The sequence below is a fragment of the Leucoraja erinacea genome, chromosome 9 (assembly GCF_028641065.1).
Source record: "Leucoraja erinacea ecotype New England chromosome 9, Leri_hhj_1, whole genome shotgun sequence".
Classification (NCBI taxonomy): Eukaryota; Metazoa; Chordata; class Chondrichthyes; order Rajiformes; family Rajidae; genus Leucoraja; species Leucoraja erinaceus.
The window spans coordinates 12,504,900-12,521,615 of NC_073385.1; the positions used below are offsets into that span (position 1 = coordinate 12,504,900).

General features: G+C 49.8%; 1 protein-coding gene across 1 annotated transcript in view; it reads right to left on the reverse strand.

Annotated features, from left to right (window-relative positions):
- Positions 1–16,716, reverse strand: part of LOC129700010 (acetyl-coenzyme A synthetase 2-like, mitochondrial) — a 42,258-nt gene that overhangs the window by 18,095 nt on the left and 7,447 nt on the right. The window contains exons 3-7 of the mRNA XM_055640142.1: positions 15,571–15,770; positions 11,753–11,928; positions 7,440–7,592; positions 3,487–3,500; positions 2,034–2,042 (exon numbers count right to left, since the gene is read on the reverse strand). Of these exons, the coding sequence (XP_055496117.1) occupies positions 2,034–2,042; positions 3,487–3,500; positions 7,440–7,592; positions 11,753–11,928; positions 15,571–15,770 (552 nt within the window). The remainder of the gene's footprint in view (positions 1–2,033; positions 2,043–3,486; positions 3,501–7,439; positions 7,593–11,752; positions 11,929–15,570; positions 15,771–16,716) is intronic.

Sequence of the window (16,716 nt, forward strand, 5' to 3'; positions counted from 1 at the left end):
ACATTTATTTTTTAAAAGCATCTTGTGTATATATACCGGCCTCAGTAAGTTCAGAAGTAAGTAAATAAACATTCAACATAGGAAATTTGATATGTATTAAAACCATGTTTTAGTGCACTGTAGATGTATGATTTCAATGTGTTTTGATATGAAGTATTTAAGGTAACTTTTTAAGGGGTCTTGACCACACAAAGGGTGATGTGTGTTATGGAACAAGTGCCAAAGAGGAGGTAGTTGAGGCGGAGGGGACCATCCCAACATTTAAGAGAAAAAGTTAGACTGATAATGGATAGGAAGGGTTTGGAGGGATGCTATGACCAAAGACGTAGCGTAGCTGAGAAGTTGGGGGTGTGGGCAGTTGGGTAAAGGGCCTGTTTTCACACGAGCACCTATGAAGACATTATCCTCCAACAGCATCGAATGCTTCAAAATCAAGGTGATTCAAGTTTTTATGCCATATATCAGCAGAGGAGAAACAAACAAAATGTGCAGGAATAGGCACAAACTCTCTGCGGTGAAGTAAGTTTGTTCTCATCTCAGACCTAACTGCCCCCCCCCCACCCTTTATTCTTAAACTTTATTTTGACTGACCCCATGGTTTCTGAACGCCCCAACATCGGGAACATTTTCCTGCAGTTACAGTAAGTGAAATTCTAGCAGGCAAGCAGGATGCTTTCTCCAACCACCCCCATTTGAAGTCCACTATCTTCCACCGTTTCTACCCAGTGCTTGGTACTTACTTCCAGCAGCCACTGGTTGTCCTCCAGGATGCACCGAGCCGCAGCCTGATCCATGCCGGTCACCTGGGCGAATTCGGCACAGAGACTCTCACGGCAGCGGCGCAACGCTTCGACGCCTCCGACGGCCCGGGACTCGTGCACTGGGGCGGCTCCATGGCGGGAGCTGCAGTGAGCGCCCCGCCAGCCCGGCAAACACTCGCCAGCCCCGCTCCACGTCTCTGCCCCGATCCATCTGTCCCCCGCCTGCTGCGCTTCCGCTGCCAACACATCGCCGGCCCTTGCTCTCTATTCCCTATCTCTTCCGCTTCCAAACCCTCCGACCCTCCCTCCACCCTCTCTCTCCCATTACTCTCCTCTCGCCTCTCTTCTCCCCCTCTCTCTCTCCCCTTCTCTCCGGCTCGCCTCTCTCTTCTCCCCCCTCTCCCTCCCACCTCACTCTCCCTTGCTTTCTTCCGTCCCCATCCTCCATCTCTTCTCTCTTCCCCGTCGCTCTCTCTTTCCTTTCTCTCCTTCTCTCTCTCTCCTACTCCCTCGACTCCCCCTCTTCTCTTCCCTCTTTCTTCCCCTCTCACCTCTCTCTTCCCCCCCCTCTCCCACCTCACCCCCCTCTAGCTCCCTCTCTCTCCCCCTCCCTCCTCCTCTCTGTCTCTACCCTCTTCTCTCTCACCCTCTCTCCCCCCCCTGTCTCCCTGTCTCCCTTCCCCTCCCTCCCTCTCCCCACCTCCCTTTGACAGTCTGTCCCTTCGGCACAGCGACTCTCACGGCAGCGGCACAACGCTACCGACGCCTCCGACGGCCCGGGACTCTCGCACTGGGGCTGCTCCATGGCCAGAGCTGCAGTGAGCGACTCTCCAGCCCGGCAAACACTCGCCAGTCCCGGCTCCCCGCACCTGTTCCCGCCGCTGGTTCTGCTCCCATCCCTCCCGCGGCCCCGGCTCTCCAACACCTGCGGACCATGCACTTTATCCGGGTTTCGAAATTTTCATTGATCACAGAATTTCTCACCACAGAGCGTGAGAAATTTCTGATCAGCGTGAGGGCGTGAGAGTTTGCGTGGGGGCGTGATTCTCACGCTCAAAGCGTGAGAGTTGGCAGCCCTGCGGTTGCTCAGCAACCTCCCATCCTCAATCTGACCTCTCTGTCCTGGGCCTCCTCCATTGCCAGAGTGAGGCCCCAGTGCAAATTGGAGGAACAGCGCCTCATATTCTGCTTGGGTAGTTTACACCCCAGCAGTATGAACATTGACTTATCAAATTTTAGATAGCCCTTGCTTTCCCCCTCCTTCCCCTCCCCCCTTCCCTGCTCCCCCACTAAGCCTACAATATCCACCTCTACCTTTCTTTTTCCCGCACCCACCCCCCCCCACCCGACATCAGTCTGAAGAAGGGTCTCGACCCAAAACGTCACCTATCCCTTCTCTTCATAGATGCTACCTCACCCGCTGAGTTTCTCCAGCATTATTTGCATACATAAGCAGAAACTCTTTATGCTTTCCTGTAATAAATATTCTAGGGGATTTTCTAGACCAAGCGGATGTGGCTACTCTTTGAACTTAAATTGCACTTCCGACAAATAACAGCTGACAGGCTGTATATTACAACATCGGAACAACAGGGTGCAGAAGGAATCTGGTTGAACTCTGGGAAACACACTGCCCTCGAGTGTAGCAGGGTAAAATGAGACTGTGAGTAAGAGCAGAGGGCCTCATCACACCAGCATCATCGCCACAGGCTCCATTTCAGGCCCTTCCAGAGACATTGCCGTCGGCTGCTGTGAAATGTTTCGAAACGCTGCAAATGTGAAGCCAGCCCACCGTAACCCCACCAGATGCTGACAAGTCAGACGCCATGTGTAAGGGATATCACCACCCATCCCCGCGTCCCAGCCTACGCAGAGACACCCTCTCTCAACGACCAAGAGTGCCGACCCCCACCCCCTTCAATCCAACAGAAGGGAGGAATAAAAAGCTCATTGTGTGGGAAGGAACTGCAGATGCTGGTTGAATCCGAGGACAGACACAAAATGCTGGAGTAACTCACAGGATCAGACATCATCTCTGGAGGGAAGGAATGGGGTGACGTTTCGGGTCGAGTCTGAAGAAGAGTCTCGACCTGATTTATACGTTTCCCACCTATTCCATTTCTCCAGAGATGGCGTCAGAACCGCTGAGTTACTCCAGCTTTTTGTATCTCTCTTCAATATAAAGCTGTGTGGGAAAGAACTGCAGATGCTGGTTTAAACCGAAGGTAGACACAAAATGCTGGAGTAACTCAGCGGGACAGGCAGCATCTCTGGAGAGACGGAATGGGTGACGTTTTGGGTCGAGACCCTTCTTCAGACTCATGGTTAGCTGGCAGTTCATTACAAGCACAGCACTTTAGACATCAGTACTGAACCTCCCCTGCTATTTACAGTCTAGGCTCAGTTGTTAGTTTTAGAGATACAGCTTGGAAACAGGACCTTTGGCCCACAATGACCACCCCATACACTAGTATTGTGCTACACACTGGGACCAATTTACACTTTTTTACCGATGCCAATTAACTTACAAACCTGAGGAATGTGGGAGGAAACCGGAGCACCCGGAGAAAACCCACGCGGTCCCGGGGAGAATGTGCAAACTCCCTACACCCGTAGTCAGGATTGAACCCGGCGCGGTAAGGCAGCAGCTCTACCTCTGTGCCACCTTACAACCCCAAAGGCTGAGATGAAAAGAACAGGGGAGGTCTATTCGGGTAAAAAAAACTAATTAAAAGCCAGCTCTCTCTAACCAAATCGTCACCTATTCCTTTTCCCCAGAGGGGCTGCCTGACCCGCTGAGTCACTCCAGGTTTAGCGTCTGCCTTCAGTTGCTACCTGTACGGAGTTTATACATTCTCCCCTGTGACCAGCGTGGGTTTTCTCTGGGATCTTTGGTTTCCTCCCACTCGCCAAAGACCTACGGGTTTGTAGGTTAATTGGCTTGGTGTATAATTCCCTAGTGTGTGTAGGATAGTGTTAGCGTGCGGGGATCGCTGGTCGGTGCGGGCTCGGTGGGCCGAAGGGCCTGTTTCTGCGCTGTATCTCTAAACTAAACTAAACTAAATCAAACCCGCCGACAGTAACATTCGTCACAGTTCTGAGTCGGAGCCTCTCTGCCTGTTGCTGCTACTCTGGACATCCGAGTTCATAAGTTCATGTCAGTGAATGCACAAAGGCAGAATCCTCCCACAAATTGATCCCTCCATTTGTTACACCATAAGCCCGTACGGTGCAAGAGTCATAGGAGCAGAATTAGGCCATTCGGTCCATCGAGTCTACCCTGCCGTTCAAAAATAGCAGCACGGTGGCGCAGCGGCAGAGATGCTGCCTTACAGCGTTAGCAGCCTCAGAGACCCCGGGTTCGATCCTGACCACGGGCGCTGTCTGTACGTTCTCCCCGTGACCCGCGTGCCAGCGATCTTCGGCTCGCTTTCCACGCTGCAAAGGCGTACAGGTTTGTAGGTTTAATTGGCTCGGTATGAATGTAAAATTCTCCGTGGGTGCGTGTAGGATAGTGTTAATGTGCGGGGATCGGTAATGGTGTTTCCGTGCTGTATCTTTGCACTATAGGAACTTCACTCACCCCCCTGCAGGAACTATACAACAGGAGGTGCAACTCCAGAGCAAACAAAATCATGGGAGACCCCTTCCACCCCTGCAACGGACTGTTCCAGCTGCTATGGTCAGGTAAACGCCTCCGTTGCCATGCGGTGAGAACGGAGAGGTTGAGAAGCAGTTTCTTCCCAGAGGCAATTCGGACTGTAAACGCCTATCTCACCAGGGACTAACTCTACAGAACGTTTTTCCTTCCATTATTTATTATGTAAAAGAATATGTGTGTTATGATTGTGTTTATAATTTGTTTGGTTGTTTTGTTGTTTGTCTTTTGCACAAAAGTCCGCGAGCATTGCCACTTTCATTTCACTGCACATCTCGTATGTGTATGTGACAAATAAACTCGACTTGAACTAAACTAAACTAAACTAAACTAAAAAAATCTCCACTCTCAGCGGCCACAAGAGAGAGTCGGTCGGCGAGCCAGGCACCCCTCCCCCACCCTCCCCCTCTCACCAGCCTCACATAATTGGGACCACGTGGCCACAGATTGAATAACAGCCCACACTCACCCCACTGCCAAATGATCTCATATTCCCTCCGATTCAGCCACTTTCTCTTTCATTTCATCCCTCTATCTCTTTCTCCCACTTTCTGTTCCCTCCAGCCTGCTCTTGTTCACCTCCTAGAAGGATAGAAACCGAAAATGGCCGCAGAGGTAGGCCATTCGGCCCTTCGAGCCAGCACCGCCGTTCAATATGATCACCCGAAATCAGTACCCCGTTCCTGCTTTCCCCCCAATATTCTTTGATTCCGTTAGCCCGAAGAGCTAAATCTAAGTCTTTTCTTGAAGTCATCCAGTGAATCGGCCTCCACTGCCGTCTGTGGCAGCGAATTCCACAGATTTAGAACCCTCTGGGTGAAAAAGTTTTTCATCATCTCAGTCCTACATGGCCTACCCCATATTCTTAATCCCTAATCTCTCCTCCCCTTCACTCATTCCTCCGCCCTCTATCCCTCTTTCCCTTCTCACTCTCCACTGCTCTCTACCTTCCCTCTCCTTCCTTTCTTCCTCAACTTCCCTCCCTTCCCTTCTCCCACTCGCCTCTTTTCACTCTACCTTGGCGCATGTGACAAGAAACTGAACAGCTACCCCTAGAGCTCTCTCTCCCCTCCCAACTCTCTCTCGTCCCCTTCCTCACATCCCGCACGCTCTTCCACTTGCCCCTCCTCTGTACCTCTTCCCCTCCCCCACTCTTTTTCTCTCCCTTCCCCTCTCTCCCACACGCTCGCTTTCGCCCGAGATGCCCGCGCTCTTTAGCGAACGTTGTATCTCCCCTTGTGACAGGGAAGGTTTCCCTCACACCTGCCTCCTCTGTGTCCCACAGTCAAGCTCTCACTGCCCCCTCCCCAGACAGAGCAAGGATTGAGTTCCCCTGGTCCTCACCTTTCACCCCACCAGCCTCCGCATCCATGGGTGAGCAACTGCGTAGAAACAGGATGTACAGAATCTCTTGGGGAATCGAGGACCAGAGGACATGGGTTCAAGGTGAAGCGGAAAAGATTTAATAGGAATCGGAGGGGTAACATTTTCACACAAAGGGCGGTGGGTGTATATTTGGAGGGATATGGACCAACGCAGGCAGGTGGGACTAGTGTAGCTGGGACATGTTGGCCGGTGTGGGCAAGTTGGGCTGGAGGACCCGTTCCCACACTGTATCACTCTATGACTCTATGATGCTAAGGAACTGCAGGAACTGGTTAATGTACAGAAGGGCACAAAGTGCTGGAGTAACTCAGCGGGCCAGACAGTATCTCTGGAGAACATGGATAGGTGACGTTTCGGGTCGAGATCCTTCTTCGGACTGATTGTGGGGGGGCAAAAGCCGGAGGGGAGGAGCGGGAGGACAAAGCATGGCGGGTGATAGGCGGAGGCAGGCGAGGGGAGCTTTTGACAGGAACAAAGGCCAGAGATAAGAGCAGAAGGTGTGAGGCAGGTGCTAGAGGGAGGAAAGTAGCAGGAGGGGAGGGGGGAGAGAAGGAGAGAAATAGCTTGGAGTCTCGGTAAATAACAGGGGAGGGGGTGAAAGACAAAAAGGGGCAGGTTTAGGGGAGAAAGGGTGGGGGGTTGTTGAGGGGTAGAGTGGGAGGTCATCTAAAATTTGAGAATTCAATGATCATACCACTGGGTTGTAAGTTACTCCAGTACTTTGTGGGTTTTTCTGTGCACCAGCATCTGCAGTTCCTTGTGGCTCCATCCCTGTGGCTCCAGCAATGATTGGGTTAACATGTGATGAGCATCTCAAGGCACTGGGCCTGTACTCACTGGAGTCTAGAAGGATGAGGGGAATCGGAGGGGTGGAGGCCGATTCACTGGATGTCTTCAAGAAAAGACTTAGATTTAGCTCTTCGGGCTAACGGGACTTACCAAATAGTGAAAGGCCTGGATGGAGTGGATGTGGAGAGGATGTTTCCACTAGTGGGAGAGTCTAGGGCCAGAGGTCATAGCCTCAGAATTAATGGATGTTCTTTTGGGAAGGAGATGAGAGGACATTTATTTATTTAGAGGGAGGTGAATCTGTGGAATTAGTTACCACAGATAGTGGTGGAGGCCATGTCAATAAATATTTTGAAGGCAGAGATTAACCTATTCTTGATTAGTACAGGGGTCAGGGGTTATGGGGAGAAGGCAAGAGAATGTGGTTGAGAGAGAGATAGATCAGCCATGATTGAATGGCGGAGTAGACTTGATGGGCCGAATGGCCTAATTATGCTCCAAGAACTCATGAACATTTCAGTTTATTTTAGTTTAGAGATACAGCGCAAGACAGGCCCTTCAGCCCACCAAGTCCACACCGACCAGCGATCCCCTACACACACTAGGGGCAATTTTACATTTAGTCCTTCAAACCAAGCCAATTAACCTACAAACCAGTACGTCTTTGGAGTATGGGATGAAAACCGAAGATCTCTGAGAAAACCCACGCAGGTCACGGGGAGAAGGTGCAAGCTCCCGTAGTCAGGATCGAACCCGGGTCTCTAGCGCTGTTAGGCAGTAGCTCTACCGCTGCGCCACCGTGCCGGCCCCGTCACTGACTAACCCCCCCAGTCTGGGCGACTTACCCGGTGGGTGACTGATGTGTAGAGCAGGTAGCCCGCTTGTGTGTGCACTAGCCCCTTGGGCTTCCCAGTGCTCCCTGACGTGTACAACAGGAACAGCGGATCCTCACTCTCCATGGCAACCGGGTCGCACGCCACTTCCTCTTTCATCATTTCCTGGTGAACACAATGGAGTTCAAACGCAGTGAACATCACGAAACGTCGCCTACATCAGAATTAAAGGGACGTTCTTTTCGGAAGGAGATGAGGAGAAATTTCTTTAGTCAGAGGGGGGTGAATCTGCGGAATTCGTTGCCACAGAAGGCTGTGGGGACCAATTCAGTGGATATTTTTAAGGCAGAGATAGATAGATTTTTGATTAGGACAGAGGTTATGGGGAGAAGGCAGGAGAATGAGGTTCGGAGGGATAGATAGATCAGCCATGATTGAATGGCGGTGTAGACTTGATGGGCCGAATGGCCTAATTCGACTCCTATCACTTTATGACCCTATGACATCAGGATCAGAAACAGGCCATTCACCCAACAGGGCCCTGCTGCTATCTGTGCAAGCCTGCAAGCGGGCAGGTGGGACTAGTGTGGCTGGGACGTATTTGGGGGGGGGGGGGGGGGGCAAGTTGGGCCGAATGGCCTGTTTCTCCGCTGTATCACTGTGACTCTACGCTCCCACAACAAAAAGGTACAGAAGTGTGAAAACGCACACCTCCAGATTCAGGGACAGTTTCCTCCCAGCTGTTATCAGGCAACTGAACCATCCTACTACAAGCAGAGAGCAGTGCTGAACTACTATCTACCTCAATGGTGACCCTTGAACTATCCTTGACCGGACTTTGTTGGCTTTTTACCTTGCACTAGACATTCTCTCTCTCCCTCTCTCTCTCCCTCTCTCCCCTCTCTCCCTCTCTCCCTCTCCCTCTCTCCCAGTCCCTCCCCCTCCTACCATCATACGTGGAGGAGGGTGAGTCCAGAAACATAGAAACATAGAAATTAGGTGCAGGAGTAGGCCATTCGGCCCTTCGAGCCTGCACCGCCATTCAATATGATCATGGCTGATCATCCAACTCAGTATCCCGTACCGGCCTTCTCTCCACACCCCCTGATCCCCTTAGCCACAAGGGCCACATCTAACTCCCTCTTGAATATAGCCAATGAATTGGCCTCAACTACCCTCAGTGGCAGAGAGTTCCAGAGATGCACCACTCTCTGTGTGAAAAACAGTGCATGAGGGAGGGAGGGAGGGAGTTGAGCTGTGACAAAGGTAGCACACAGAGGGGAAAAGGAGACTTGTCTGAACACAAAAGGTTTAGATGCCCAGTTCCTTCGAAGATCGAAGGTTATGAAGATAAGGTGGGAACACAGCGGGCCTGGTGTAACTGTGACTGGGAGAATGTTTCCGTGGAACGCAATCAGCTCCAGCCCAGTTGGACAATTACTCGCAGCGCAGGGCGAGGAAAGTCGAAAGTTAATCTTTACCACCTCTGTGGCCTTGGACTTTGTATGAGTTTTATTGGCACACAGACTCTTCGACTACACAGTGTGTTATTTTTTTGCTACCACTTCCCTCCCATCTTAACCAGCCCAGTTCACTCTGTGCGGCACAGTGTGTAAAATAACAAACAGATGAATCTGTGCAGGGGGACATGTGACTGTTAATCCTGAAGGAGGGCAACAGTGTAATAAATCCATGGCCAATCCTTCCCTTGCAATTTAGTTTAGTTTAGTTTAGAGATACAGCGCGGAAACAGGCCCTTCGGCCCACTGAGTCCGCACCGGCCAGCGATCCCCACACACTAACACTATCCTACATAGAAACATAGAAATTAGGTGCAGGAGTAGGCCATTCGGCCCTTCGAGCCTGCACCGCCATTCAATATGATCATGGCTGATCATCCAGCTCAGTATCCCGTACCTGCCTTCTCTCCATACCCTCTGATCCCCTTAGCCACAAGGGCCACATCTAACTCCCTCTTAAATATAGCCAATGAACTGGCCTCGACTACCCTCTGTGGCAGAGAGTTCCAGAGATTCACCACTCTCTGTGTGAAAAAAGTTCTTCTCATCTTATCTCATCAGAGTTGATGTGGAAAAGCTTTTCCCACTGAGAGTAGGGAAGATTCAAACAAGGGGACATGACATGAGAATTAAGGGACTGAAGTTTAGGGGTAACATGAGGGGGAACTTCTTTACTCAGAGAGTGGTAGCTGTGTGGAATGAGCTTCCAGTGAAGGTGGTGGAGGCAGGTTCGGATTTATCATTTAAAAATAAATTGGATAGTTATATGGATGGGAAGGGAATGCAGGGTTATGGTCTGAGCGCAGGTATATGGGACTAGGGGAGATTATGTGTTCGGCACGGACTAGAAGGGTCGAGATGGCCTGTTTCCGTGCTGTAATTGTTATATGGTTATTATATGGTTATCTCGGTTTTAAAGGATTTCCCCCTTATCCTTAAGCTGTGACCCCTTGTCCTGGACTTCCCCAACATCGGGAGCAATCTTCCTGCATCTAGCATGTCCAACCCCTTAAGAATTTTGTAAGTTTCTATAAGATCCCCTCTCAATCTCCTAAATTCTAGAGAGTATAAACCAAGTCTATCCAGTCTTTCTTCATAAGACAGTCCTGACATCCCAGGAATCAGTCTGGTGAACCCACACATATTAGGGACAATTTACACTTATACCAAGCCAATTCACCTACAAACCTGTACGTCTTTTGAGTGTGGGAGGAAACTGAAGACCTCGGAGAAAACCCACGCAGGTCACGGGGGGAACGTACAAACGCCGTGCAGACGGCGCCCGTAGTGGGGATCGAACCCGGGTCTCCGGCGCTGCAAGCGCTGTAAAGCAGCGACTCTACCGCTGCGCCACCAAAAAATAGTATTAAGCAAAGTGCTGGAGAAATGCCGACCAGAAATGTCGTCTGTCCATTTCCCTGGCCAACCCTCACCGCCAACCCTCCCAATAGTGTGGTCCAGGCACCCATCACCCTCTCTGTAAAAAGAACATTTGCCCTACACATCCCCTCTAACTTTGTCCCTCTCAACTTCAAGCTGAGCCCTCGAGCCTTTGATACTTCCAACCCTGAGAGAAAGATTCTATGCCCCTCATCATTTCAATTACTTCTATCCGGTGTCTCCCTCAGTCTCCAACGCTCTGGAGAAAACAATCCAAGTTTGTTCAACTCCTCATAAGGTCATAAGTGATAGGAGCAGAATTAGGCCATTCGGCCCATCAAGTCTACTCCGCCAGTCTATCATGGCTGATCAATCTCTCCCTCCCAACCCCATTCTCCTGCCTTCTCCCCGTATCCCCTGACACCAGCACCAATCCAGAATCTATCTATCACTGCCTATCTATCACTGCCTATATTGCTACCTATATTTCTCCATGGAGCTAGTACCTACTAATCCAGGCAGAATCCTAGTAAATCTAATCTGTTCTCCACATCCTACCAGAACTGCACCCAATACTCTAAATGCAGCCTCACCCAAAGCCCTATAAAGCTGCAACATGAAACTCTGAAACTCAATGGCGATTGACATATTAGTATGATATCTACACCACAAGGGAGTCAAGGATAGTGGAGCAAGTAGAATAGTTGTGGTGAGGTCAAGGTTAGATATACCATGATCTTATGCAGTGGTTCAAGGTACAAATTCCCACCTCCTGTTTCAGTATCTGCCTCCTTTAGCCAGAGGATGGTGAATCTGAGGACCTCACTGCCACAGACGGCTGTGGAGGCCAAGTCAATGGCTATTTTTAAGGCGGAGATTGACAGATTCTTGATTATTGCGGGTGTCAGGGGTTATGGGGAGAAGGCAGGAGAATGGGGTTGAGAGAGAAAGATAGATCGGCCATGATTGAATGACGGAGTAGACGTGATGGGCCGAATGGCCTAATTCTACTCCTATCACTTATGACCTTATGACATAAGGATCAGAAACAGGCCATTCACCCAACAGGACCATGCTGCTATCTATGCAAGCCTGCTTAGGTAGGACTAGTCTAGCTGGGACATATTGCCTGTTATGGGGAAGTTGGGCTGAATGGCCTGTTTCTATGCTGTATCACTCTATGACTCTATGCTCCCACAAAAAGGAGGCCAAGTCAATGGATATTTTTAAGGCGGAGATTGACAGATTCTTGTTTAGTGCGGGTGTCAGGGGTTATGGGGCGAAGGCAGGAGAATGGGGTTGAGAGAGAAAGATAGATCGGCCATGATTGAATGACGGAGTAGACTTGATGGGCCGAATGGCCTTATTCCACTCATAGAACATCTTAAAGAAGACATGTCTTAGTTTGTCAACACTGCGATGTACCTCTTCAAGGGGGATGTCAATACTTGACATTGGGACCTCATTCTCTGTTCTCCTGGCCACGAGCACGTGCTTGACTGAGGGGCAGTTCCTCACGGCCTGGTCCACGGTATTCTTCAGCTCGATGATCCGCCCTCCCCTCACGGCCTGGTTGGTGGTGATCACGATTTCAGACTGCGCTGTGGGACAGAGAACACAATCGATGAGGTCAGCCAAGCACAAACAATGCCCTGAACAGGCTGGACTCACAAGAAGAACGGTGAGGTGGATTAGTGAGCGGGAAGTGGAAAAGGGGCAAGCGAAGATGCAAGTACGGAGTTTGCACGTTCTTCCCGGGGACCGCGTGGGTTTACTCCGGGTGCTCCGGCCTCATCCTACATGCCAAATTTATATATGTTTGTAGGAATAGATCGGGTAGATGCACAGTCGCTTGGCCAGAGTAGGGAAATCGAGAACCAGGGGACATAGGTCTAAGGTGAAGGGGGAAAGATTTAATAGGAATCTGAGGGGAAATTTTTTCCACACAAAGGGTGGTGGGTGCATGGAACGAGCTACCCCAGGAGGTAGCTGAGGCAGGAACTATCGTAACGTTTGAGAAACATTTAGACAGGTACATAGATACAACAGGTGTGGAGGGATATGGGCCAAATGCAGGCAGGTGGGACTAGTGTAGATGGGAAATGTTGGTCGGTGTGGGCAAGTTTTGCCGAAGGGGCGTTATTTCAAAGCTCTATAACTCTATCTTCGGTGGAGAGAGGGGTTTAGGGGTGAAATCGCAGTTAATTACAGTAGCCTGTTACTGAACCTGCAGATTGTGGTTAGTCTGGATGGCAGGACTTTCATATGAAGAAAGACTGGATAGACTCGGCTTGTACTTGCTAGAATTTAGAAGATTGAGGGGGGATCTTATTAAAACTTACAAAATTCTTAAGGGGTTGGACAGGCTTGATGCAGGAAGATTGTTCCCGATGTTGGGGAAGTCCAGGACAAGGGGTCACAGTTTAAGGATAAAGGGGAAATCCTTTAGGACCGAGATGAGAAAAACATTTTTCACACAGAGAGTGGTGAATCTCTGGAACTCTCTGCCACAGAAGGTAGTTGAGGCCAGTTCATAGGCTATATTTAAGAGGGAGTTAGATGTGGCCCTTGTGGCTAAAGGGATCAGGGGGTATGGAGAGAAGGCAGATACGGGATACTGAGTTGGATGATCAGCCATGATCATATTGAATGGTGGTGCAGGCTCGAAGGGTCGAATAGCCTACTCCTGCACCAATTTTTCTATGTTTCTATGTTTCTATGTCTAAAGTGGATCACAGATAACAGATTCATATTGAGCCTGCAGAGTCAAGTCAAGTGAAGTCAAGTCAAGTTTATATGTTATATATTATTTGAGTGATACAGTGGTGCAGCGGTAGAACTGCTGCCTTAGAGCGCCAGGGACCCTGACTACGGGTACCGTCTGTATGTAGTTTGTACGTTCTCTCTGTAACCACGTGGGTTCACTCCGGGTGCTCCGGTTTCCTCGCACGCTCCAAAGACGTACAGGTTTGTTGGGCGATTGGCTTCTGCCTCTAATGTGTAGGAGAGTGCCAGTGTATGGGGCAGACACTTCCTCATTCACTCCCTACACATTAGGGGCAATTTACAGAGGGCCAATTAACCTACAAACCCACACGTCCCTTGGGAGATGGGAGGAAACTGGTCACAGGGAGAGCATGCAAACTCCACACAGACAGCACCCAAGGTCAGGGTGGTCTCTGGCGCTGTGAGGCAGCGGCTCTACAGCACACGTGACCTGCGTGGGTTTTCTCCGAGATCTTCAGTTTCCTCCCACACTCTAAAGAAGTAGAGGTTTGTGGATGAATTGGCTTGGTGTAAATGTAAATTGTCCCTAGTGTGTGAGGGAGAGTGTTAATGTGCGGGGATCGCTGGTCAATGCAGACTCGGTGGGCCGAATGGCCTGTTTCCATGCTGTATCCCTGAACCAAACCTGAAACATTAACTGTTTCTCCATCCACAGACCAGCCGGGTGCTTCCAGCCACTTATGTTTTCACTAATCACTGGCTTGTTGGTTGCTCCTTAGTTCATGCTAACAATCCATCTTTGATCCGGGCCGGAGAAGTTCTCCTTTTAGTGAGAGGGGCTAAGGGGATGTTTAAAGGAGTACAAAGCACTGAAGGGCTTTAATGGCTTCAACAACAAGAGGCTGCTTCTAATTACAAAACATCTGGTTGAGATGTAGAAATAAGGAACTGCAGATGTTGATTTATTCCTATGAAAGGCACAAAGTGCTGGAGTAATGCAGCGGGTCAGGAAACATCTCTGGAGAACATGGACAGGTGACACTTCAGGTCTGGACCCTTCTTAAACTGATGAAGGCTTGTGGCCATTGGAACTCTTTGAGGGTTTAACTAAGTAGGAAGAGGAACCAGTGGATGTATTTAGATGATCAACCATTTATTTTGTTTGATTTAGCTAATGTGTCACGTGTACCGAGGTACTGTGATTGTGTATTCTGTTTTGAGGAAGGAATTGATTAGAAACATAGAAACATAGACAATAGGTGCAGGAGTAGGCCATTCGGCCCTTCGAGCCTGCACCGCCATTCAATATGATCATGGCTGATCATCCAACTCAGTATCCTGTACCTGCCTTCTCTCCATACCCCCTGATACCTTTAGCCACAAGGGCCACATCTAACTCCCTCTTAAATATAGCCAATGAACTGGCCTCAAACTACCCTCTGTGGCAGAGAGTTCCAGAGATTCACCACTCTCTGTGTGAAAAATTTTTTTCTCATCTCAGTCCTTAAAGATTTCCCCCTTATCCTTAAACTGTGACCCCCTAGTTCTGGACTTCCCCAACATCGGGAACAATCTTCCTGCATCTAGCCTGTCCAACCCCTTAAGAATTTTGTACGTTTCTATAAGATCCCCCCTCAATCTTCTAAATTCTAGAGAGTACAAGCCGAGTCTATCCAGCCTTTCTTCATATGAAAGTCCTGCCATCCCAGGGATCAGTCTGGTGAACCTTCTCTGTGCTCCCTCTATGGCAAGAATGTCTTTCCCCAGATTAGGAGATCAAACCTGTGATTAAACTGTGAAGAGAGCGCAGAGAAGATTTATAAGGATGTTGCCAGGTCTTGAGGGGCTGAGCTATAGGTTGACCAGGCTGGGACTTGATTTCTTGGAGTGTAGGAGGCTAGCATTGATCTTGTGGAGGTGTATTAAACCAAGAGGGGACCAGATAGTGTGAATGCACTGAGTATTTTGCCTAGAGTAGGGGAATTTAGAACCGGAGGGCATAGGTTTAAGGTGAGGGGGGGGGAAATAATTTAATAGGAACCTGAGGGGCAACTATTTTACACAAAGGGTGGTGATTGCAAGGAATGAGCTGACAGAGGAGGTGGGTGAGGCAGGTACTACCACAAAGCTTTAAAAACTTTTTGGAAATGACTGTACGTGGATAGGACAGGTTTAGAGGGATATGGGCCGAACGCAGGCAGGTGGGATTAGTGTAGATGGGGGTATGTTGGCCGGTGTGGGCAAGTTGGGCCGAAGGGCCTGTTTCCATACTGTATGGTCCTATAGCTCTATGTGTCGATGGCTCCACAATTCTCAGCCAGTCAAACAGTATCCGTGACCCCCTCATCAGGACGTTTCCCCAATGAAAAGAGTACTGATTGTGGATGATCAGCCATGATCACATTGAATGGCGGTGCTGGCTCGATGGGCCGAATGGCCTACTCCTGCACCTGTTGTCTATTGTCTATTGTCAATCTTCCGCCAGGGGTTGAATGCAGGGGGGGGTAAATTCTCACCATCACGAATCCTGTCGGCTAAGGCGTCGGCGCTGAAGCCTGCGAACACCACGGAGTGGACGGCCCCGATGCGGGCACAGGCCAGCATGGAGGCCACGGCAATGGGCGAGGCCGGCATGTAGATGGTCACCCGGTCCCCTTTACGCACACCGTGCCTCTTGAGAGTGTTGGCCACACGGCACGTCATCTCCAGAAGGTGCCTGCACACGGAGAACAAAACAGGACGGGCAATGTCACTTCATGGTGGCGATGGTGATGGTGATGGTGATGATGGTGATACCGATACTTTATTGTCACTTGTACCGAGCTACGTGGGTACAAGTCAAATTCTTTGTTATCGCCTGAAAAGTGCACAAAAGCGTCACCACAAAGGTGCCGACAATTAAAGAACCTATAGCGGAGCAAGATAGACCAGTCCTTCTAAATGCAATGGGCTGACGTGTAGTAGGCAACGGGATGGAACGTGGGCCTTTTTTTCATCCATTTCAGTAACCCGACCCGACTCGCAGTGAAATCAACGTTGCGGGGAAACAGTTTGTGCTAATAAATTAAAATTCTGAAAATGAGGAGAAGATGTTTACCAAATAACTTTTATTTTTACGAGGATGTTTCCGTAACTGGCATCCGTCTCCGCACTATTATCCCATGGGATCTTTGGTTACGGAAATGGGGCCGAAAATTACCCATGAATCTGTCCATGACCGTACTATGTCTTTTTCGTCGAGTGATCTATCTTGCTCGCTATAGGACCTTTGCCGACAATGGTACTCATCCCTTCTCTGGGTAAGGCAATAACTCTACTGCTGCACCACCATGTTGCCCCTGTGCAACGGGCAGAGGGTAAATTGGTTACCGAGTATCCAATCTTGTAACAGTGACCAGCTGCTCTACATTGGTGAGACCAAGTATAAGCTTGGCGATCGCTTCGCCCAACACCTCCGCTCAGTTCGCAATAACCAACCTGATCTCCCAGTGACTCAGCACCTCAACTCCCCCTCCCATTCCGAATCCGACCTTTCTGTCCTGGGCCTCCTCCATGGCCAGAGTGAGTCCCACCGCAAATGGAGGAACAGCACTTCATATTTCGCTTCGTTAGTTTACACCCCAGCGGTATGAACATTGACTTCTCCAATTTCAGGTAGTCCT